This window comes from Octopus bimaculoides, chromosome 2 (assembly GCF_001194135.2).
Source record: "Octopus bimaculoides isolate UCB-OBI-ISO-001 chromosome 2, ASM119413v2, whole genome shotgun sequence".
Lineage (NCBI taxonomy): Eukaryota > Metazoa > Mollusca > Cephalopoda > Octopoda > Octopodidae > Octopus > Octopus bimaculoides.
This window is the reverse complement of record NC_068982.1, coordinates 166,414,691-166,436,846: the sequence shown is the minus strand read 5'-3', so window position 1 is coordinate 166,436,846 and position 22,156 is coordinate 166,414,691. Positions and strand designations below refer to the sequence as shown.

Below are 22,156 nucleotides of genomic sequence, written 5' to 3'. Positions count from 1 at the left end.
GTGTTCGGCCAAGCCTGATTGTTCTTTCTTGGTTTGGTCATCGTCCGTGCAACATCTATATTCATCCCTGTGCCTGTGAAATCTTGTATACCTGCCATAAGGCTTTATTTCCACACATGCCATCTTAATTTAATTCATCCTTAGTCAAAAGACACCTGTTGTTATGTCCTGTTATTTGTATTTGTGTAACATTCTCTGTTTTTTTCCATTCTTGTTTTCGTATACATTCGCTGATTTCTTCCAAGGAATCTAATGCGCTTAGCTTAGTTTTTCCTTGGGGCTGGCCAGATTGGACCAATCTCGAGTATAACCAGCCAGAATTGCAAAGATAGTCTGGAACTCGACTGAGGAAAGAAAACTTCGAATGACCCATCCTTGTTTTCTTTGTATCGTCTATCTGGATGTTTTGTTGTCCCTTTTTTGTATCACCTACTGTCTGGATGTTTTGTGTTCTTGTCCCATTTTATATATATATATATATATGTATATATTCTTCCTTATTTTTTCTACAACTACCATAATTAATTCTGTTTTTCTGAAATCAACTTTTATGCAATTGCGAAATATATCTATTTCAAGAAACACTTCAAATTTTGTCTGCTACTGATAAACTTCTGTACTTTTCCTATACCAGTAATGGTTAAATTTGTCTAATCATACGGTTGCATGTAGGTATTTGCTACTGATGATGATCAAAGAAACAGAAATTTGGATTTAGCATTTCCACTGCTGCTGCTAGATGCTTTTTGTCTGCTACAAATATAGCTCTGTTTTTTTAGCATTATATGTCAATATGAGATTTTTTCTTGAGATGAAGACTACATATTCCTGGCTTTCTGCAGTATATCCAGGTTAAATAAGATAAACAGAATATTTTTTTTTTTTAAATCTGTTTTCTCTTTTTAAAAATGTATTTTTCTTTTTATTTCAAGCTGTCCAGGTTCTGTTTTAATTCTTTTCAAATACTCAGACCAAAGTAAGCAGAAAGTTGTTTTGCATACAGGAGACTTCCGAGCTGATTCAATCATGGAAAAATACGATGCATTGCAGAATGTCAAAATCAATCAGTTATATTTGGATACAACGTAAGTTTGTGTTCTCTCTCTCTCTCTCTCTCTCTCACACACAGGGTGAGAGTGCATGGCCTAGTGGTGAGAGTGTTGGACTCATGATTGCAAGATCGTGATTTCAATTCCTGGAGTGGGTTTATGTGTTGTATTCGTGAACAAAACACTTTGTCTCATGTTGTTCTACAACACATTGACACCTGACATGTGTGTGGTACATTGTGCATCTGTGTTGATTTGCTGGTGGGTTGGGGGATATGAGCTAATGTACAGCACAAACTTTTGATCACTATAAACAAATCATTTTGTGCATGTTGTTCAGCAAGAAATTGCAGAGCCATCTTTCTTGGACTATGAGAGACTACTATCATATATGTACACACACATTCATCAGTTCATAGAGCTCCTACATCCTGATACATCTAAGTGATCAGTAACTCCAAATATATAGACTGATAACTCATCTAACGAATGTCAGAATGAAAAGCTGCTGTATGCAGCAGAGGCTTCTCCTCCTCTCTTCCATCCTTCTTCTGATACTTACATACAAAATCCAAACAAAACACATACCTAATTATCTCAACATCATTTAACATTGATGTTCCATGCTGGCATTGGCTGGAAGCGATGGATCCAAGGACTGCATCATCCCTGTCTGTCTATTTTGGCATGGCTTCTACAGCTTGATATCCTTCCTAACACCACCCACTTTACAGCAATGTACTGGGTATTTTTTCTTGTCCCACCAGCACTAGTGAAGTTGACATGCAGATTGCAAAACTACAAACCCCCGAGAGATGTGGATTTGTGCTTGGATATGAATGGTTAAAGTATGTGAGAAGGAGCCAGATAAAGAGGCTGTGTGACTCCTCACCTTTTTGAAGAAATGGTGGGGATGATCAGAGTGGAGAAGGGAAGAAATAAAAACAGTGATGAGGTGTCTGGGTGGACCTTCAAGGTATGAAATGAGTAGAAATGAATAGGGGTAGAAGAACCAGGAGTATCGGTGGTTAGAAGCTGCAAGAGTGTGAGGAAGAGTGAGAGATGACAAATGGGTGAGGAGTTGGATATAATGAATGAAAAACATGTGTTGAATGGATGATAAGTAAGGATGGTAGGTAAGAGTAGGTGACAACTGCAGAGATGGAATAGGGTTGAGAGTGGGTTTAATGAATGGTGGATAAGGGGTGGGGGTGAAAAGTAGTTGAATGTAATACCCATACAATAAGCAGATAAGGCATGAGAAAGACGTAACTAGTGACTTTGGTAGGTTGTGAGAGTGGTAGGAGAGGCATAGTGTATGGGGAGAGTGTGAGACATGGTGGTGGGGAAGGTGAAATGATTTGGTGGCTCGGGCAGAGAGGGGGTAAATGTAAAATGTGAGTGGAGGACAGTATTAAGGGTGGGAATTGATATCAGATGAGATGATTTTGAGTAGTGAGAAAGGTTAGTGATATCATGGAAAAGCTACAGACAGAAAGATGAAGGGAAGTGGAAGTGTCTTGGAGAAAACTGGGCAAAGGGCCCAGATGTGCATTCACACAAACACAGTGCTTCTAGCTCTTAGTTTCATTGAGTTGCGTGGGTCTTCTCAGCATATTGCCAGTCATTCCAGTCTCTTGTCATCTCCTTTCAGAGGTTCAAAGTCCTGAGATCACCCTTCACCACTTCATCCCATATCTTCTTTGGTCTCCCTCTTCTGCAGGCTCAACCACATTAAGTAATCAATTTTTCTTTATGCAGCTGTCCTCATCCATATGCATCTCATGTCCATACCATTGCTGTCTTCTTTCTTGCACCATACATCTGATACCTCTTATGCCTAGTTTTTCTCTTACTGTATTTATACTGTCTTTCAGGCATACTTACATTAGACATCCAGTGGAGCACGCTCACTTCATTTTTTTCTAGTCTTCTCAAGTCCTGTGTTCAAGGCCCATGTCACAATCATGCAGTATTGCAGTTCTACCACAAGAGTCTTGCACTCTGCCTGTCATGCTGCAGGAAAAGATCTTTGTTGACAGCAATCGTAGAAGTTCCCTGAACTTTCTCCAACCTGTTCTTATCTGGCCACTATACTTTCAAAGTAACCATCTTCCATGCTAATTATCTCCTAGGTAACAAAAGATAGATGTTCTAGTGAGCCATCCAGGCATTTAAGAGAATCTTTTTTCTGCTGGGTCACTCTCCTTACTAAGCAGGCTTGGTATGGTTGTTGGTTTAGTTTCTGACAAAGCAGAGTGAGTTAGCCCAGAGTAAAAGACCAGCACACAAACCAAAATTAAGTTATAAGGGCTGTTTCAAGACCACTAGTAAAGCTCAAAACTCAGAATGTAAAGAGATGTAACTAAATTGGTGCAAGGCATTTTAAGACTAGCACTCTATTGATTCTACTGTCCACTACACTTCAGAGATTTTTAATAATGACATATTTTTTTAATTCAATATTTGCAGGTACTGTGATCCTGACTATATGTTTCCTGAACAGCAAGAAGTGTTGGATTTCTGTGTTTCTCTGGTGAAATCCTTTCTGAAAGAAAATCCCCAAACTTTGGTTGTTGTTGGGACTTACACAATTGGGAAGGAGAAAGTTTTCCTTGGTAATTTCATGCATATTATTTCATCATCATCGTTTAACGTCTGCTTTCCATGCTAGCATGGGTTGGACGATTTGACGGAGGACTGGTGAAACCGGATGGCAACACCAGGCTCCAATCTGATTTGGCAGAGTTTCTACAGCTGGATGCCCTTCCTAACGCCAACCACTCAGAGAGTGTAGTGGGTGCTTTTACGTGTCACCCGCATGAAGGCCAGTCAGGCAGTACTGGCAACGGCCACGCTCAAAATGGTGTATTTTATGTGCCACCCGCACAAGAGCCAGTCCAGGGGTACTGGCAACGATAAGTCAAAATGTTGAAGTGTATCAAGTGTTAAACATTCAATTTCTAGTTTGAGGTTTCCAACTTACTGCAGGTAATTTGTTGTGTTTCTAAATTGGTCACTTTTTAAGAATAGGTATTAGATCATTATTTAGCTGGGGAGTTGGGTGGCCAGATGTTAGGGGTGATGTGGTTGCAGAAATTGTCTGACAGCCATGACTGGGTTCTCCTGCTTGTGTGGCATGGTGCAGAGTCCTGTTGCCAGACATAGGGTCTTCCAGCAGCCACCCTCTTGACCCAGAGCAGCACTACCTCCTCAGGGCACTTGATGTAGGCCTCCATGTTGAGTGTGAGGCCATGTGGGAAGATGAATGGAGGCATAACATTGCCATCATTAGTGATCACTCCAAACACAATGATGTTGACTGGATGTTTGATTTTCATCACTTGGTACATGAAGCCCAAACACTGAAATGTTTGTATTGGAGCTTCCAGTGTGAATGCCAAGCAGTACAGCATGTTGTTTCCAAATTTCTGGCAGAGTGGATTGTGTCATGGTGCTATTTTTCTCACAGACAGTGTCCAACTGACCCTACTATACTGTGTAGTCAACAAAATAAAAAAAGAAAACAATGCGCCTGCGTGAAATTAAAAATATAAAATGGCAGCAATTTATCCACCGCACCCTATATATTTTTAACATATAGCAGAAGCAACAGAATGACTTAAGGCTGAGAGTATAAAGTTTGATAAATGCTAACACAAGAAACTCTTGGCCCTTGAGTCACTCTGTTACTTCTGCTATATATTAATAAAAATATATAAATACTCATGTTTTGAGTTCTGTTTTTCTGTTTGCATCACCAAACCTATGTATATGTGTATATAAATTATCTATTATTGCTATTTTTCTATATGTTATCATCATCATATGTCCTCCTTCCAAGCTAGTATGGGTTGGATGGTTTGACAGGAACTGACCGAACAGGAGCCTGCACCAGATTTCTGTGTCTGTTTTGGCATGGTTTTTTGCAGCTGGATGCTTTTCCTAGCACCAGCCATCCAGCAGAATTATCTGAATATTATTACCTCAGTATTACTTTGCTGCTCTTAGAAATACTCCATGAAGGTTGATGTTCTTTAAGAAACTAGAACTAGCAGATTAGCTTGCAGTAATAACTATATGTACCACAGAACTAACCTATCTAACTTCTGTGTCTCAGGGTAATGTTCCCATTTTAGGCTTGATTATCTTTTCAGCTGTGATCAACATATGTTTGGTTAGTTGTCTTAGGTGTTTATCCCTTAAGCATTTGATCCAGTCCAATCTCACACCTGCCATAAATGGTAATTCTAAAAATATACAAACAGATCATTGAAATCTTGAAGCTACAAAATAATGCGTGATTAATTCAAAACAATATGAATAAATAAGCTATACATTTGACAAACAAATCTGAATGTTAGAGGGTTAAGAGTTATTGGCAGAAAGGTTGAGTAATTGATTATTCAGAAATCATTAATTAATATGCAATATTAATTGATATAACTTGCTGAAAGAAGAGTAGATTAAATGGTAGTGTAGAAGTGTCATATTTCAAGATCAAATGTAAATTCTATATTCTGTATAAGGAATGTATTGTTAAGTAGATTAATGTCATGGAACACTGTTACTGTATTTTATGTATATTCCCATATTCAGCTTTAGCTGAGGCTATTGGAAGCAAAATTGGTGTGACACAAGAAAAAAAGAAATTATTGGACTGTCTTCAGAGTCTTATCATGGATAAGTTACTGACATTAGATTTAAAAAGCTGCAGCATCCATGTTGTGAAAATGGGAAACTTGAACTACAAGGTAAATACATTTTATTCATCTTGACATTTTTTGTATCTTCCACCATTGTAAATAACAGAAGGTACAAGGAATTACATTATATTGCAAACCCAATCAACTATGTTAGCTTGTTGAAGTATGGATTATTTGAATAATAATAAAAATAATAATAATAATGATGATGGTGATAGATTGTTTTGATTTTTAATCTATTACTGATTCGCCATTACTTGTCTAACTGCAGTTTTCTGCTGCTGTAATTAAATGAGGGCAGAACAACATGTTTTATCATCTTTTCTGTAATTATCTTTCCTCTACCAGGAACCACTTCATTTGACACCCATGTTATTCTTAACATTATCCCACCTCGCTCATATTTTACAATGATCATCCACCCTTCTGTGCTACCAAATTATCTCTCCTCCTTTTCCTCTGAACCAGTTCCTGTTGCCTTGCCTATATCACCATACATCTCTCACTCTCCCCATGCACTATGTCTTCCTCTTTTCTCACACTCCTATAACTTACCTCCCTACATGTCATATCTCTTTCATCCTTCTATCTACTGTTTTATTATTCTGCTGCTCTTCATCCTTCTGTACTACCAGTCAGCACCTGCTCTCCCCAAACTTCCCTCCAACACATAATCATCATTGATCACCTCTCCATCATTCATGCATTCACCCCTCTAGCCTACTCAATGTTTAGTCATCATCAACATTTCATCCAGCTAGTATTTGTCATTGCTTCTCCCCATCCAGCCCTTGTTCATCAATCAGTATATTTACACCTCTATCCATCTCCGTTTGCAATTTCTGCCTGCTCACTCTTCCTGTTCTTCCTCCAGGACCCCCCCAAGTGCTTTGTCACCACCTTATTTATCTATCTTCCCAGTTCCATACCCATTACTCCCACCTCTTGTAATAATGTGAGCAGCCATGTATCTCCTCTACAGCAAGAAACCTGTTTTTGTCCCTTCTTCCATACTCTAACTTTGATCATCTAGCATAGAGCTGCCTTTCTCTCTACTGTAGCCCATTCAGTCAGAGATCTTAGTCTTGAAAGCTACATGGTAACTTCATAAGTGCTGATACTATGAAAAAAGCACCTGTAATCTCTATAAAATAGTGTTAGGAAGAGCATCTAGTCATAGAAATCATGCCAAATCTGACATTGGAGCCCAGCACAGTTCTCTGACTCATTGGGTCCCTGATGATGACAGTGAAAATGTCATAATTTTTATGTTAATATTGGTCCAATGAGCATATAGATGATAATGATGTATCATCACCTTCATCACCATCCAGTGTGGGAAATAATTTTTTTAAAGTAATTTAGTTAGAGGAGGAAGGGCAGCACCCACGACCATCTTCAGAATCTTCTTGATTGGTGGGCAGAAGGAAGAAACTTATTCACATACCAGCGATTTGATTTGAATGCTTGTAACAAGGCAGACTTTGTTAAAGGTACCCAAAGATGATGAATTATGTCTTTACTACCTGAAAATATTTGTAAAGCCTATTCAAGTACAATATTTTAAATGCAGCTTTAAAAAACAACCCCCTCCCCCCCAAAAAGCAACTAAGGAAATGATAAAAAAGGTAAAGATTAAATAAATGACTGAGGATTTTTTTTTACCAGGAATTATTAGTTTGTGCTTGTTCAGAGAGAAATGGAAAAATGCAGAAAGCAAGGCACTTGACTGTTCACTTCAGTTTTTTTGACTTGTGAAAAACATTCATATATTACTATTAAGTGGTAGCTGTATAAACAAATGCTCAACAAAATTTATTTATACATGCATGCATGCATGTATAACAGCAAAAATGCACCCCTTTGACAGCATCAGTTTTCGTCTGTGATTACATCTTTTGCCAATATACTTTGATAAAGAGATATACATATTTAGTGGGCTTCTATACAGTTTCCATTTACCAAATTTCACTCTGAGGCAATAACAAGAAACACATGGTGCTGTAGAAGCATCTGTTTGCAAAGAAACCCCTTAACTACACAACTATACTGTTTGAAGAATTCAAGTACTTTTACACTCAGTCAATTATCCACAACTGAAGCATTCGAAGAAATTAACATATTTTTTGCAAGAAATGTGGCATATTTGTAGACAGGTTTTGTAATATGACAATGCTATATAAAAATATCAATACTAACATATTCATTTATTGTCAACTTTTTCTCTGTTTATTTTCTTCAAGAATCTTAATGAACATTTAAAGAGATATGAAAATTTTAACCAAATTCTAGCATTGAAACCTACTGGTTGGACTCATAACAAAAACAGAACTTCCCTCTTTGATATCAAGCCCTCTCTGAAAACAGATACGATTACCATATATGGTAAGTTCTTTGTTTTTAACAAAATATATCACATATTACCACAGGCTATGTAGTTAGAAGATTAGTTTGTGACCATCTATCTGCTTCTGGTTTTGTTCTTGCACTGAGCTTTAGGCAGACATCTTCTAGTATAGTCTTGGGTCAGTCCAAGCCTTCTTATGAATGAAACTGGGTAAACAGAAATTATTCAGAAGTGAAGTTGATGGATTGTACTTGTTCTTTAGTTGCCCAGTTTAACACTGTCACTAAGCCTTTGAACTAAGTCTCCAATTTCTTCCTTGTCTTCCATCAGTTTAGGTAGTCCTATGTAAAAGTTATCAGTGCTACCTTTCCTTCTTGGACTAAAATATTTATGAAAATAAAATTTCCATTACAATTGTCTTAATTAACATTGTAAGTTATATTTTTGTAAAAATAGTTAAAAGAAATAATGCTGATGTGTTGTGAGAAAGGAAATTCTAACATTGAGGGCAGAATCTTTTAATTTTGTTAAAGTAAATATGATTTAGTTTAATCATATTTAATTTAGTTTTTTAAATAAGGTTTTAATTAAATAATTGAATAATTTTTAAAAATTTCTGTTTGATTTAATTTTAGGTATACCATACAGTGAGCATAGTAGTTTTTTGGAATTAAAAAAATTTGTACAGTTTATTCGACCTGATAACATCGTACCAACTGTAAATAATGGCAAAGCTGCATCCCGGCAATTTATGCAAGATACTTTTAATTCTTGGCTTTCAGAATAATTGTGTGCACTGTGATTGGAATCAGTCTGTGGAATTGTTATCACTTTGATTTATAAAGTTAGAAACATTTTATATATTACATTAATATATTTTTTAGGAGGTCCCATGAAATACAAAAACAGTTTTTTAAAGAATTATTTATATTTCATTACTTTATTTATTTTTTTTTTTAAGAAATCGGTATACTATGGATGGTGCATTACCAGAAGTGCAAGAACCATAGTTTATGAAAGATTGTATTTTGTCATATATCATAACATTCTGGGTTCAAATCTCACTCGTGTTAACTATGCATTTCATCTCTCCAGAATCAGTGAAACAATTGATTCAGTTGACTATATTCATCGCCAACAAGTTTTACACATATGAAATCAAGTTTACCCGAAATTTTATTTCTGCAAGAAACTTTGTTATTTTAGTTGTTTTGTTTTTAAACTAATTATTGATTGTACACGTTTTATGTATACAGCATATACACAGTCATGTGATTGTATAACACAAACTTGCAGACACTGAAAGGCTAAAATATTCACTTGAAATCTCCCTATAATTGAATAATTAGATACACACTCATCTGTAAAAGCTATCTATAGCTAAATTGAAAGGGAGTTGGTCAAACAACTGAAGGATTGATGGTTTGCTTCACATTGTACAGTGTCTACAACCAAGATAGGCGGTTTCTACTATTTGTTTTAAACTCACTGTAAATAGGTTGTTGTCCCATTTAAAAAACTGAGTGGCTGTGTGGTAAGTAGCTTGCTTATGAACCACATGGTTCTGAGTTCAGTCCCACTGCGTGGCACCTTGGGCAAGTGTCTTCTACTATAGCCTCAGGCCAACCAAAGCCTTGTGAGTGGATTTGGTAGACAGAAACTGAAAGAAGCCCATCGTATATATATATATATATATATATATATATATATATATATATATGTGTGTGTGTGTGTGTGTGTATATTTGTGTCTATGTTTGTCCCCCCAACATCGCTTGACAACCAATGCTGGTGTATTTACGTCCCCGTAACTTAGCGGTTTGGCAAAAGATACCGATAGAATAAATACTAGGTTTCCAAAGAATAAGTCCTGGGGTCGATTTGCTCGACTAAAGGCGGTACTCCAGTATGGCCACAGTCAAATGACTGAAACAAGTAAAAGAGTAAAAAAAGAGTACTTATTGAGTTACTTAGAGGTGCCATCCACATGAAAAGCAGTAGTTAAATTAGTGTTTATTTAATGGAGACCACTAAAATGCTACGTAGCAATAATTATGTAGCTCAATGACTAATATTATTTAGTAATTTTGGTAAGTATGGGAGATAATTGCAGATATGTTTTGGTTTTATATATCCTCAGTATAGTTAGCATGTTCACATGGTGGTGTGATTAAATTTTCAATTGTGTATCATTAAGTCAATATGGCTGTGAAGGAAGGCAGAAATTTTATGTAAACCAGACATGAAAATAGGGGTTCAATGTCTAGTGTATTTAGTGTAGAGTATAGACCAGTGGTCTCAGTCAGGGTCTATATGAACCTTCGGGGTCCATGTCAGATTTTATTGTTAAAATTGATGTGCATTAAATTGGTTATTCTTCTACAGTACACAAGATATTTTAGCAATTTTTTAAATACAATTTCTAATAATATTTAATTCTAAAAATATAATAGGATTTTTTAAAGCATCAAATGGCTATGAGGGTCCAGTAAAGTAAGAGAGGAATCAAAGAGGTCCACAAGCAAAAAAGGTTGAGAAATGCTGATGTAGACAGTTAAGATGCAGTATTACAGATTTCCCCAACCATATCAGGGAATCCAGATAAATGAGATGATGAATTGAATAGGTTGTTGCACATAAACTATCACCCGTAGCTCATAATCAGAACCTGTTTCCAGCTTCAATATCCCAGCAAGCTGAAGTGGCTAGTGGACACTGATCTGAGTTAAAGCATTGATCTCATGCCTATTTTTAGCAGTTATGTGAACTGAAGCAATGCAGGATAATGTATTTTGAAATAAAGAATATAATGGCCATTCATCTATTTCTTTCTTATATAATTTCTTGTGGGTTCCATGTTGTGGGAATGGAGAATGTTGAAATAAAAGAAATCAATGTAAGTTGTAATTTAATCTGGCAAAATCAAGATATGATAAATCAATTTTTTTTTTTTGAAACTGAACATGTGTAGAATAGACAATGACTGATTCTGCTGGTTGATATTATGAAAATTGCTACCAAAAAAAAAAAAGTGTTTTCTACTATAGCATGGAGCTAACCAAAGTCTTGTGAATAGATTTGGTAAACAAGCTGAAAGAAGGCAATTATGTATAATATATGTGTGTATGTGTATTGTTTCCTTGTCTTGACAGCATGTGAGAGTTGTAAAGAGTGTCACCATCATAGTGTGGTTCATTTCCAATCTATGAAAACACATCTGGCCATAGGGGAAAGCACGTTAGGGTTTCAAGCATGGAAAGTGGACATTAAAATAATGATGATATATCATCATCATCGTTATGATCGTTTAATGTCCGCTTTCCATGCTAGCATGGGTTGTGGATCTATGAAAAAGTTATTTTGTTTAACTCTATTTTACCTGATTATTTTATTTATAAATTATAACTGGAAATAAAATTTATATGATTTTTTTTAAGTATTTGTTTTCTGTTGATTTTGTAACTCCACATGCTTCTTCATCTTTGTTTTAGGTTTATGAGAAAAATATACTGTATGTAATTGAAATTCTTGTTTTATACTTTAGTATTAACTGCAAATAGGTAAGTTGTTAAGGAGCATGTTTCAATCATGAGATCCTGGGTTTGATTCCATTGTCCAACATCTTAAGCAAGTTTCTTCTACCATAGCCTTGGGTCAGCTGAAACCTTATGTGTTGAATTGGGTTGCTGTTCATCCTTACATCAGTGCTAAATGAACAGACCTATGATCAGTTGAAATCATCTCATCTTTTCCTTATGTGCAGGAAACTCAGGATCACATTCTCCAATGAGTTCTTTTTTAAAACAGCAAGGCAGCCAAATCCCCGTAATCACACCCTAGTAATAGAAATTCTCTTAGAAAGCATGTCAAATGTATTGTACTGGTAACTCAGAAAGCCACTCTTGTCCTTATCAGATACGGCCTTGCTACTTGCTTGAGGAATACATTTAAGCTACAGGTGTCTGTTGGATACTCAGCCTCCTAAACTGTAATATAATCCTATTGATCAAACAACCGTATTCTCATTCATTGAAAACAACACTCATTAATTGCCAACATTAATTAAACAATTGACTTGACCTCATATAGTTAAAGAACACAGGCAACATCTCTTCATCTTTGAGAACACAAACTAGGAAGTAAATGCAAAAATAATTTATTGTTAGAATGAATCCTTGCAAGTGGGAAGAGACTAGTTTGTTTTTTTTCTTTATTTCAAAATGGACCCCTTCCTTATGCCTCTGAAGAATCAGTCATATTTTGGTGACATGTCAGCCAATACCCAATGACTAAAGTCATGCAAAGTTTTCTCAGGAAATATTCATATACATCAACAAATTTTATTTTCTATGACTTTTGTATCCGTTATCCATACAAAAAGTAGCATAGGTAAAATGTGTATTCACTTTTAGAATTTTAGTAATGCTAATGAACATGAGATAAGTATTTTCTGATCATAGTTTCTAAACCCTTTCGTTACCATATTTTTTTTTGAGATGCTCTGTATTTCTTTCAATTGATTTTTTAAATATATATTGGCGTTAGGAAGGGCATCCAGCTGTAGAAACTCTGCCAAATTAGATTGGAGCCTGGTGTAGCCATCCAGTTGCACCAGTCCTCAGTCAAATCGTCCAACCCATGCTAGCATGGAAAGCGGACGTTAAACGATGATGATAACAAAGAATTTAGTTAAATAACTTAGTTATCATTAAGCTAGTGTTAAGAAAATAAATTGTGACTAAGGTTTGGTGGAAGATTTTAATTCAAAACTTATGAAAACAAGACATTTGTACTACGGAGCCAGAACCGATTTCAACTGGGTTGGTAACGAAAGGGTTAAAATTGGTAATGCATATCTTTACATCACACACACGTGTGTGTGTGTGCTCATTGCATCTGGTCAGGCATTGAATCTAATGATGGCCGCCTTCTTCATTTGCGGATCTTTTGATGATTACATCCCAATCTGTTATGTACAACTTCAGTCGCAGGTGTGCCATGAAGAAATTTTGGGGGAGAGATCAGGAGCAACTTGGCATACATGCATGCAATATGTGGTAACTGGTAGTCTTCTACTCTGGAAGGGTGGAAATTACCCCTCTTCAAAGTGATCTTCAGTTGGTCTTTGAACTGTTACTTTGATCCTTCTTTTAATAGTTTACCATGTTGTAGCTGGATGTAGAGAATCCTACAAAGATAGTTATAAGCCAGGAATATGCACTATATGTCAGCTATCTCAGTTAATGCCTGTACAGTATGGATTCATTGTAGATATCTTTATAGATAGCCCTATTTCAACATTTGACCAAAGGATCTGAAAGTCAAGGCCCAGCTCTGGTTTTAATATGTTAGCTGTATGGAGTCAATATTGCGCACCAACACAGGGGAGTGGAAACCCTAGTGACTTCTATGCTGGTGGATAGCTGAGGTGAGTGCAGCAGAAGAGCAAGAACAGTGGAATTATCAGTGAGTTAGGAAGCGGTGGACATTCTTTGTAAGACTGAAGACAAGGATTTCTATACAGTATTTGATAGCATGTGACAGGCAATCAAATGGTTCTGGAAGCGTGAACCTTCATAAAAATTTTTTTTTAAATGCTGAAGAATCAAATAAGTTGCTACAAGGTCTCTAGGAGTGTGGGTGAGAGATAAGTATAAAAGGGAAGTGGAGAGATGTGTTGAGGAAGGTATTTTAATGTCTTTGGGGGGAAAAATGGAAGTTTGGTGCTGCCACTAATGATGGTTGTTCAAACCAAAAAAGAATGAAGTTCAGCTACAGTTGAATTTTTGCGACTGAACTCTGTGTCAAAGATCATGCTAACAGTCCTCAAGATGATACTGAGGAAGGTAGTCAGAGCGAAAGGATCCACTGAATCCTACATAGATGACATGATGATGGAATAGACTGTGGTGAGGGCAGCAGAGGTTGTGGGTCATCCAAAGAGATCTGGGTTGGCTGTGAAACAACCAGAATCTATAGTGGGAGGTGTGTTGGGATTGGAGCTGAGGAAAAGCACGTCAGGTGAGCTGGTGCTTTGGAGAGGAAATGAGACCCCAGACTTGAGGGATGATCTCATTTGTTGTGCACTGTTTTTGATCTGTGGGCGATTGGTTGGCCTCCTACTGAATTGTTAGATGGCTCCAAATTGCAAGTAGCAACTTGAACAGGAGACAGAACGTTAGAGAGCAGACAGCTGGAATAACGATGGGTATCTTGGAGAGAGTGAGAAAATAGGATCAGGAGAGAGGAAAATCGTATGTTCCTACATCAAAGAAGAATGTTGGTTGGTGTTGTGCTTGTAGCTGTTCTGGAAATAGGAGAAGTTGAGGCAGAGGATGCAGCCTGCCTTTGAAAGACAACTGCAACTATATTAATGTAGCTGAACTGGAACAGCCTTTCTGAAAGAGTTCATAATATAAAATATATAAATAGATGCATATTTGTCTGACTTCCCTAACTTATAATAATCAACAGATGGTCTCTATGTAGTCACTTGATCTGCTAGAAATAGCAGCCAAAACTCCCTCAGATAACATCGTACATTCTTAAATAAGAAAGGGACACATTGGATAATGTAGCCCTATATATCCCTAAAAATATAGGATGGTCATAACTTGAGCGTTTTTGATCGTAGGGCTAATCTGTATCTAAGCAATTTCAACTAGCAGTGGTGTTGTTTTTCTTTCCCTTGTGCACAGAAATAAAATAAAAGTATGAAACTATCTTATATTTTCGAGTTAAAAACCTTGTCAAAATAACATTAAAACAGCTTTTCCTTTGACGTGCTAAAAATTAAATTATTTGAAGGGAGTTAATTCTGTAATTAGTTCCCTTTAAGCTAATTAAGGGTTTATAACTCTACACCAATACAATGTTAAGGGTATATAACTTTTACCATCATTAACGGAGATTGTTTTGGTGACATTCGTTTTGTTATTGTTTTCCTTTCTTCTACTTGGAATTGTTCTGTCGATAGGTTTTATTGACAGAATAGAAAATCAAGCCTGCGATATATTTGTTTTTATTGTTTAACTCCACAGCACTCCTGATCGAGCGAATTTATGATCAAAGACATTTCGTTCGTGATTGTCCTGTCTTATTTTTTTAAAATCAAATTCTATCTAATGGGTTCTTCTTTTCTTTAAAACAGATTAAGGTGCAATGCGAGGGAAATTTGGCTAATATTTCTCCGATTTAGTGGCCACGGAGAGGCATTCTCTTTGGCTCGGATGTGAGACAGTATTGTTAGTCGGCGGAGATAAAAATGCGGTTGCGTTATATTTTATGTTTTATCTGGCCTCATGTCTTTGGAACATACTTTGTTAGAATCGATTCACGGAATTCCAGTGGACCTTTGAAACATTTCTGGCGAAGTACGGGCTTCTGGTAAGCTATTGTGTTCATCTCTTGTTCTTATCAATGATTGTTTTGTTGTTGTTCTGCGATCAAAGGCATTCCAGATGTGATTACTCCGTCTTTTTCCTCCAACATAACCAGAAGTACATTATCCATTATGTCCTTTCATTTTTCTGAAACGATAGGATATAATTTGAAGGAGATTTACTTGCTGTTTCTAGCATATCAAGTACCCACGTAGAGAATCATTGTAATTCCTTTCAGCTGGGTTGGTGACCTGACACAGTGTCTGATTTGGTACCGCTCTTCATTCCTTAGCTGAAATATTTATTGCTGGTCATAGGGATACTTGGTGTTGACTATTTACAATTAATAACATTAATAATTATTGACAAGGAGAGAGACAATTGCTCTGAAATTACAGAAAGATATCTGTGTGACAGCATGCAGTCAGCCCAAAATATATGTCAACTGCGCTAATACCTGTGGTGACAGTGGTCCTTGGTTGTCTGCCTTAGGCTGTCTGTGTAAATGTCTGGAACCATCTAATATGTTTCCTTACTTAGTTGCTTCATCTGAGCTATATTTCTGCTCTTCACGGTGCTGGCTTTCCCTAAGTTTTTATTATACCAGTAGCTTATTCAGCTTGATGGGAGCTTGTGTTTATCTCCCTCTTTTGAAGAATATCCCATTCCCCATTTTGTTTCTGTTCCAAATTTTTATAATAAAATGTTAAACCTAGTGAGATAGAAATGAACTTTTTAGTTTATTTGAAGCATTTTTAAATGAATATAAAAAGTCCCCAAACTACCATAATGCTGAATAAAGATAAGAATAAATTTATTCAGAATTGTGGCCCCAACTGTAAGATATTTCAATGATTAGTATTATATTTAATGAAGCAGTATCAAACAGGATAAGAAAATTGTTTTTTTTTTTTTATATATAACAGCCCTTCGGAACCACATGCAAAAGCTTATAAATATGACACTGGGCCTGACATGAATCAGAATTTGGCCTACATTGGTGCATTACCATTCACTGGCATTCAACAAGTGCGTATACACTGGTTGTTAGATCTTGTGCAAGTTAAAAAGTGAGTTGAATTTTCATTATTGTCTTACATATATTTTTAATTAGTTTGCATCTATTTACCTATTTTTTTTATTTAGAATTGTTTATATCAGAAGAGGAAAGGCTCATGCCCCTTTTCAGGGCCTCCATCACTGGTGAAAGGAAAGTATTCTCAATCTGGAGATTGAGATGTTTTCAGTAGAATAGGCTCTGTTAAAGTTACTTAAGGTATTTTGTAACCAGGCTATGGATTAAGTCCACCACCCAAGAACCATCCACAAGCAAGGAAATCCCTTAAAAGCCTTCTACTTGGTTTCTATCTTCCAAATTTTTCATTCAAGGCTTTGGTAGACCTGAGGCTGTGGAGAAGACTCTTGCTCAAGATGTTGCACTGTTGGATTCAGCCTGAAACTACCAAGTTGTAAAGTGAACCTTTTAATCATGTAGATCAATATGCAACCAAATTTAACAGGGTTTTTATAAGTTTTCTTTAAATATTACCCATAACTATCTAGCTTCCAAATAGAATTCATTCCCCTTTCACAGTTGACTGGTTAACAGTAAGAACAGAAAATGTCAGATTTTCAAAACCTTTTCTATCCACCTATTGTAGGAATCAGTATATATTTACTGAAGACAATATGTATTGGAAAATACTATTTTTCATTATTTGGCTTATATGCAAAATTCTTTTTCAGACAACATCCGCTACAGTATGATTTCCGTTGGCTTGATCAGCTCATTGATAAGCTATATAAAAATGGATTAAAACCTGGGTTTGAGCTAATGGGTAGTTTGTCAAATTTTTTTACTGATTTTGAAAATAAAACTCAAGTGGTTTTCTGGCGAGATCTTGTGAAAGCTACAGCCGAAAGATACATAAGTAAGTACTATTTATGTTTTTTACACAAATTTAAGACAATAAATTCATTAGGAAAAGAAATGAGATTGGAAAGAGAAGTCATGCTTTCTTCAAAGCCATTGGTTACTTAAGTGAAGTGAATTGATTTCAACAAGGAATTGGGAGCTTGATTACAGTCTCAGCTCACCTACGATGATTGTTAGTCAAAAATCACCTAAGGATACATAACTTCAGAGTTAATTTGGAAGAATTCGTGATGGGACAGAAACCATGGAACTAAAACCAAACAATAACACTGAAGAACTTTTCATAATCTCTTATGACTAAAACAAGGGAGTTTATCCATAATCATCATCACCATTTTATGCTGGCATGGGTTAGACGGTTTGACAGGAGCTGGCAAGCGGGAGAGCTGCCCAGGCTCCAGTTGTTTGTTTTGACATGGTTTCTACAGCTTGATGCACTTACAGAGTGCACTTACAGAGTGCACTTACAGAGTGTAAAAAATAAATAAATAAATGCACCCTTTTAAAGCCTAGCCAGGCTCACGGGCCTGGTTTCGATGGGGTATGCGTTCCCCAGCTGGACGAGACGCCAGTCCATCGCACCGTTACTCATTTTTGCCAGCTGAGTGGACTGGAGCAACGTGAAATGAAGTGTTTTGCTCAAGAACACATGTCGCCCGGTCCAGGAATCGAAACCACAATCTTACGATCATGATGCTGACACCCTAACCACTAAGCCATGCGCCTCCACTTTACAGAGTGTACTGGGTGCTTTTTATGTGGCACTGGTCCAGGTGCTTGTAGTGTAGATTCTATATATACATGTATTTGAATGTAGCAGGGACCAACTGACCTTTGGCCGCTGTTTGGATCCCATTGTGTCCACTGCTCTGGTTGGTTGGTGTTAGCGCAGTTTGTCTCTTACTCTGTCGTGCCAACTGATCATGGATAGCCAGTCAGCGATGGGATCACACGAACAACCTTTTTCACACCCTTTTTGAACTGACTGCTCCTTATAAAAACTCAGCTTTTTCCTCATTATATGTCTTTGTTTTCTGACCTTTTAAGGTCAAGCCACTGGTTATGTAGACACAGCCAGTTCCAGTGCCGCCACCACACAACACACACACACATCCATGCCTGTACACACATACACATTCTTCTCACGACAGCCTGTCTATTATTCTGTATACATGACGCACACAGACACACGTTATTATATCAATAAATCTCTTAATCATTCCATGCAATTATGTCTCCATATTCTCTCTGGCACTTATATGTACTATTCAATTTATATTTATTGTATTGACCGTGTGATGTACTAAAGAGCTATTCTCGTCCCCATGCATACACGGTCCTTACATGCTTTTCATGTGGCACTGGCATGGGTGGTTCTTATGTGGCATAGATACTTTTTTATGTAGCACTAGCACTAACAAATTTATTAACACAAAGGTTGTTTTCTACATTAAAAATTGTTTTCTGAGTGTGAGGTTATTTCTTCGTCTTGTTTCGTAGAAACAACACTTTTACTTTTTACAGTATTTTCATTTTTTTCTTTTCTTTTAATAAGAATTATTATATGATTTTTGTATAGGTCAGTGGTTTCAAACTATTTACTATCACAACCCATTGTGGTAAATCAGCAATCCTCCATAGTGGATTTTAATATTTACATATAAATTTTTTAAATTTTTTTATAAAAAACAGCTTTCAAAAACGTTTATGAATTTGTTAAAATAAGAACAATAATAATTAGTGGAGAACGAATATATAGTGCATGTGTTTATTTTGCAAGAAAGAAAAAAAGTGACCATCATGAAATATAACAACTTTCCCAAAATCTGTTAAAGATTAACATGTAATACTTTTCTTGGGGAAATATTTCTGAGCTTTTGTTTGCAGTTAAAATTGTGTTGTAGACCTTGTATAACAAAGACATTTTACACTTTATCAAATATTTCAAAAGTAAATGGTTTTATTTTTGCAACTGTTATACTGCACTCCAATTTGGGCTGCAACCCATAAACGGAGAACTACTGTAGTAAACTCTGAGAAAATCAACTCTGCAGTTTAGATTTGATTGTTGGTCATTTCTGTTTCCCTCACTCTTCTAATTAATGCCATTAAGAAAATATGAACATCACAACTTCCATTGTAGCTTCTTCTGAAATCACATGGTATCTGTGATGACAGAACGCTAAACAGCTGACTTTATTTATCTTACTATTATTGCATAGGGTAAATGAATATTTGTCTTTTTTTTTCTGTGACTTTATACTAGAGAAATATGGAATAGACTATGTGAGACGTTGGAATTTTGAGACTTGGAATGAACCAGATTGTCATGATTTTGATGCTGTGAATATGACAGTAAAAGGTTTGTGGAGTTTTAAATACATAATCTTGTTTTATTTAAAACAACTTTTGCAGCTCATGTAAAATTGATGAATGTTTTATGAGATTGCAATTCTTCAAAGAATTAAGAAACACATGAATGGATCTGAAGAGAGATCATTGATGACAAATGACAAGAATATGATTTCAATTATTTTAATTTTCTCTTTCAGGATTTCTCAATTATTATGATGCTTCTTCAGAAGGACTGAGAGCAGCTGACAAAAGGCTGATATTTGGTGGACCTGGTGATGGATGTTATTATAAGAAACATCACAAAGGACACAAGAAATATGCAATTGGTCTTTTAGATCATGTAGTTCATGGCACCAACTTTTTTACAGGAAACAAGGAAACACACATTGATTTTATTTCTTGGCATCTAAAGGTATTTCATGGCACTGGGCTTTTCCTGATAGTTTATTACTTTATGGATTATTCTGCAAAATTCTCATGTTTGCTTTGGCTAAGAACTTAGTAAAATTGATTATTTGATGTGTGCAAGCATATTTAAGTCTTGCTGTGAATTGACTGAAGCAATCAAGTGAGTGAGTGAGTGAGTGAGAGAGAGAGAGAGAGAGAGAGAGAGAGAGAGAGAGAGAGAGAGAGAGAGAGAGAGAGAGAGAGTGAGAGAGAGAGAGAGAGAATTCTAAATTAGCAATTAAAGTATCAGCAATTTGATTCTTATTCCAGTCCCATAGGCTCTTGTATAGCTGGGTTTTGTGCTCTTTTGCTCAGGCATCAATGTTCACACCTCAAAGAGGTTTTGACAATAAATCTTCAATGAAAGTTAGGGAAGAGACCAAAAAGTATATGAATTAATATATTTGCTCCATATTAACATACTTAGATTTGTGGTGAATGAATTTTAGAGGTAAAAGCCAGAAATGAATATTCTCTAATTGTTGATCTCATGCATTCTCTTTTAGATTCAAAATCCTCTGTGGTGGTTTGCCAAAATATATTTTGATCCATAGGTTTCATGTTGTTAGGATATATATTATGGGACACACTCACACGCCAGCATGGAAAATGAACATTAAATAATGATGATATATGCACACATATCATGTAATTCTAAAATATCTTTTTGACCCAAGGGAGATGGAATGGCAAATCGTATTCTTGAACTTGAAAAACGTCTTTCTGAAGAAATTTATACCAAATATCCATCCTTACAATCAAAACCTTTCTATAATGAGTGAGTAATTTTATTTTCTGTTTTTCATCCATATTTTCTAATCACTGTTCACTGTTTTGAGGGAGCAGGCAGTTTTAAATATTTATATCTTAACCAAAATATGATGGGGTATGTAGTCAGGAGTTTGTATCTTTATTTGACAGCAAAACAAGAATCATGGGTGTCACAGTAAGCAACAAATATGTTAGGGTAACATTGACACTATCAGTGAAGCATGTGTACATCCTCAATATAAAAAATACAATTCCAAGAATTCACTCATTTTTCTTAAAGTAGAATCTTGATGATGATAAAAACTGTTCTTTGATAAAAGAAGACTGGTTGAGTAGAAATAATGATGGACAACGAAGATTATTATGGAGCTTGAATCCAAATACTTGTATGAGTGTTTAGGTGTGAAATTAGGCCTTTATTTTCTCTTAATTCTACACTTGCTTTTTAGTTGGGAATTGGTAGTTGTCTTCTAAGAAGAAGAATTATCTCCGGTCAGCTTAGTATTATAAAAATGGAGCCAAAAACTGTCAACCATTTAGCCCATAGACTGGTTCCCTATTGGTCTGGACTGCTGCAACTACTGTGAAAAACCAATGACAATTATATATGTTGAGTTTGTTTTTGTTTGACCATCCTTCTGCATAAATACAGTCTAGCCTGATTTAATTTTAAACTGTTATTAATGAGAGTTACGCAGTTTCTGAAGATTTGACCATGGAATCTACCAATAATTTTTCCTTATATAATATGGCTTTCATTGTTAATGAAATAGATGTAAGATAATGTAACAAAAAATTTATGAACTAACTCTCCTGTTTTGTTTTGCTATATATATTTGTGTGTATGTACATATATATGTATGTATATATGTACGTACATATATATCATCATCATCATCATCATCGTTTAACGTCCGCTTTCCATGCTAGCATGGGTTGGACGATTTGACTGAGGACTGGTGCAACCGGATGGCTACACCAGGCTCCAATCTAATTTGGCAGAGTTTCTACAGCTGGATGCCCTTCCTAACGCCAACCACTCAGAGAGTGTAGTGGGTGCTTTTACGTGTCACCCGCACGAAAACGGCCACGCTCAAAATGGTGTCTTTTATGTGCCACCTGCAGAAGAGCCAGTCCAGGGGCACTGGCAACGATCTCGCTCGA

The 22,156-nt window shown here is 36.1% G+C and overlaps 2 protein-coding genes across 5 annotated transcripts in view; both read left to right on the top strand.

Annotated features, from left to right (window-relative positions):
- The window catches only part of LOC106881526 (serine-rich adhesin for platelets), a 22,113-nt gene extending 6,745 nt beyond the window's left edge, over positions 1 to 15,368 (top strand). For 2 of the 4 annotated variants that reach the window (XM_014931944.2, XM_014931945.2), the window contains exons 5-9: positions 933 to 1,085; positions 3,522 to 3,667; positions 5,649 to 5,803; positions 7,999 to 8,140; positions 8,738 to 11,537. In XM_014931944.2, the coding sequence (XP_014787430.1) occupies positions 933 to 1,085; positions 3,522 to 3,667; positions 5,649 to 5,803; positions 7,999 to 8,140; positions 8,738 to 8,889 (748 nt within the window). In that variant the 3' untranslated portion in view covers positions 8,890 to 11,537. Of the gene's footprint in view, positions 1 to 932; positions 1,086 to 3,521; positions 3,668 to 5,648; positions 5,804 to 7,998; positions 8,141 to 8,737; positions 11,538 to 15,251 lie in introns of those variants that run through there. The other 2 variants (XM_014931946.2, XM_014931947.2) reach the window with 2 other exon arrangements.
- LOC106881522 (alpha-L-iduronidase) overlaps positions 15,352 to 22,156 on the top strand; it is a 23,456-nt gene continuing 16,651 nt past the window's right edge. Inside the window, exons 1-7 of the mRNA XM_014931937.2 lie at positions 15,352 to 15,487; positions 16,410 to 16,553; positions 17,230 to 17,414; positions 19,686 to 19,781; positions 19,972 to 20,186; positions 20,899 to 20,999; positions 21,683 to 21,767. Coding sequence (XP_014787423.1) covers positions 15,366 to 15,487; positions 16,410 to 16,553; positions 17,230 to 17,414; positions 19,686 to 19,781; positions 19,972 to 20,186; positions 20,899 to 20,999; positions 21,683 to 21,767 — 948 coding nt within the window. The 5' untranslated portion in view covers positions 15,352 to 15,365. The remainder of the gene's footprint in view (positions 15,488 to 16,409; positions 16,554 to 17,229; positions 17,415 to 19,685; positions 19,782 to 19,971; positions 20,187 to 20,898; positions 21,000 to 21,682; positions 21,768 to 22,156) is intronic.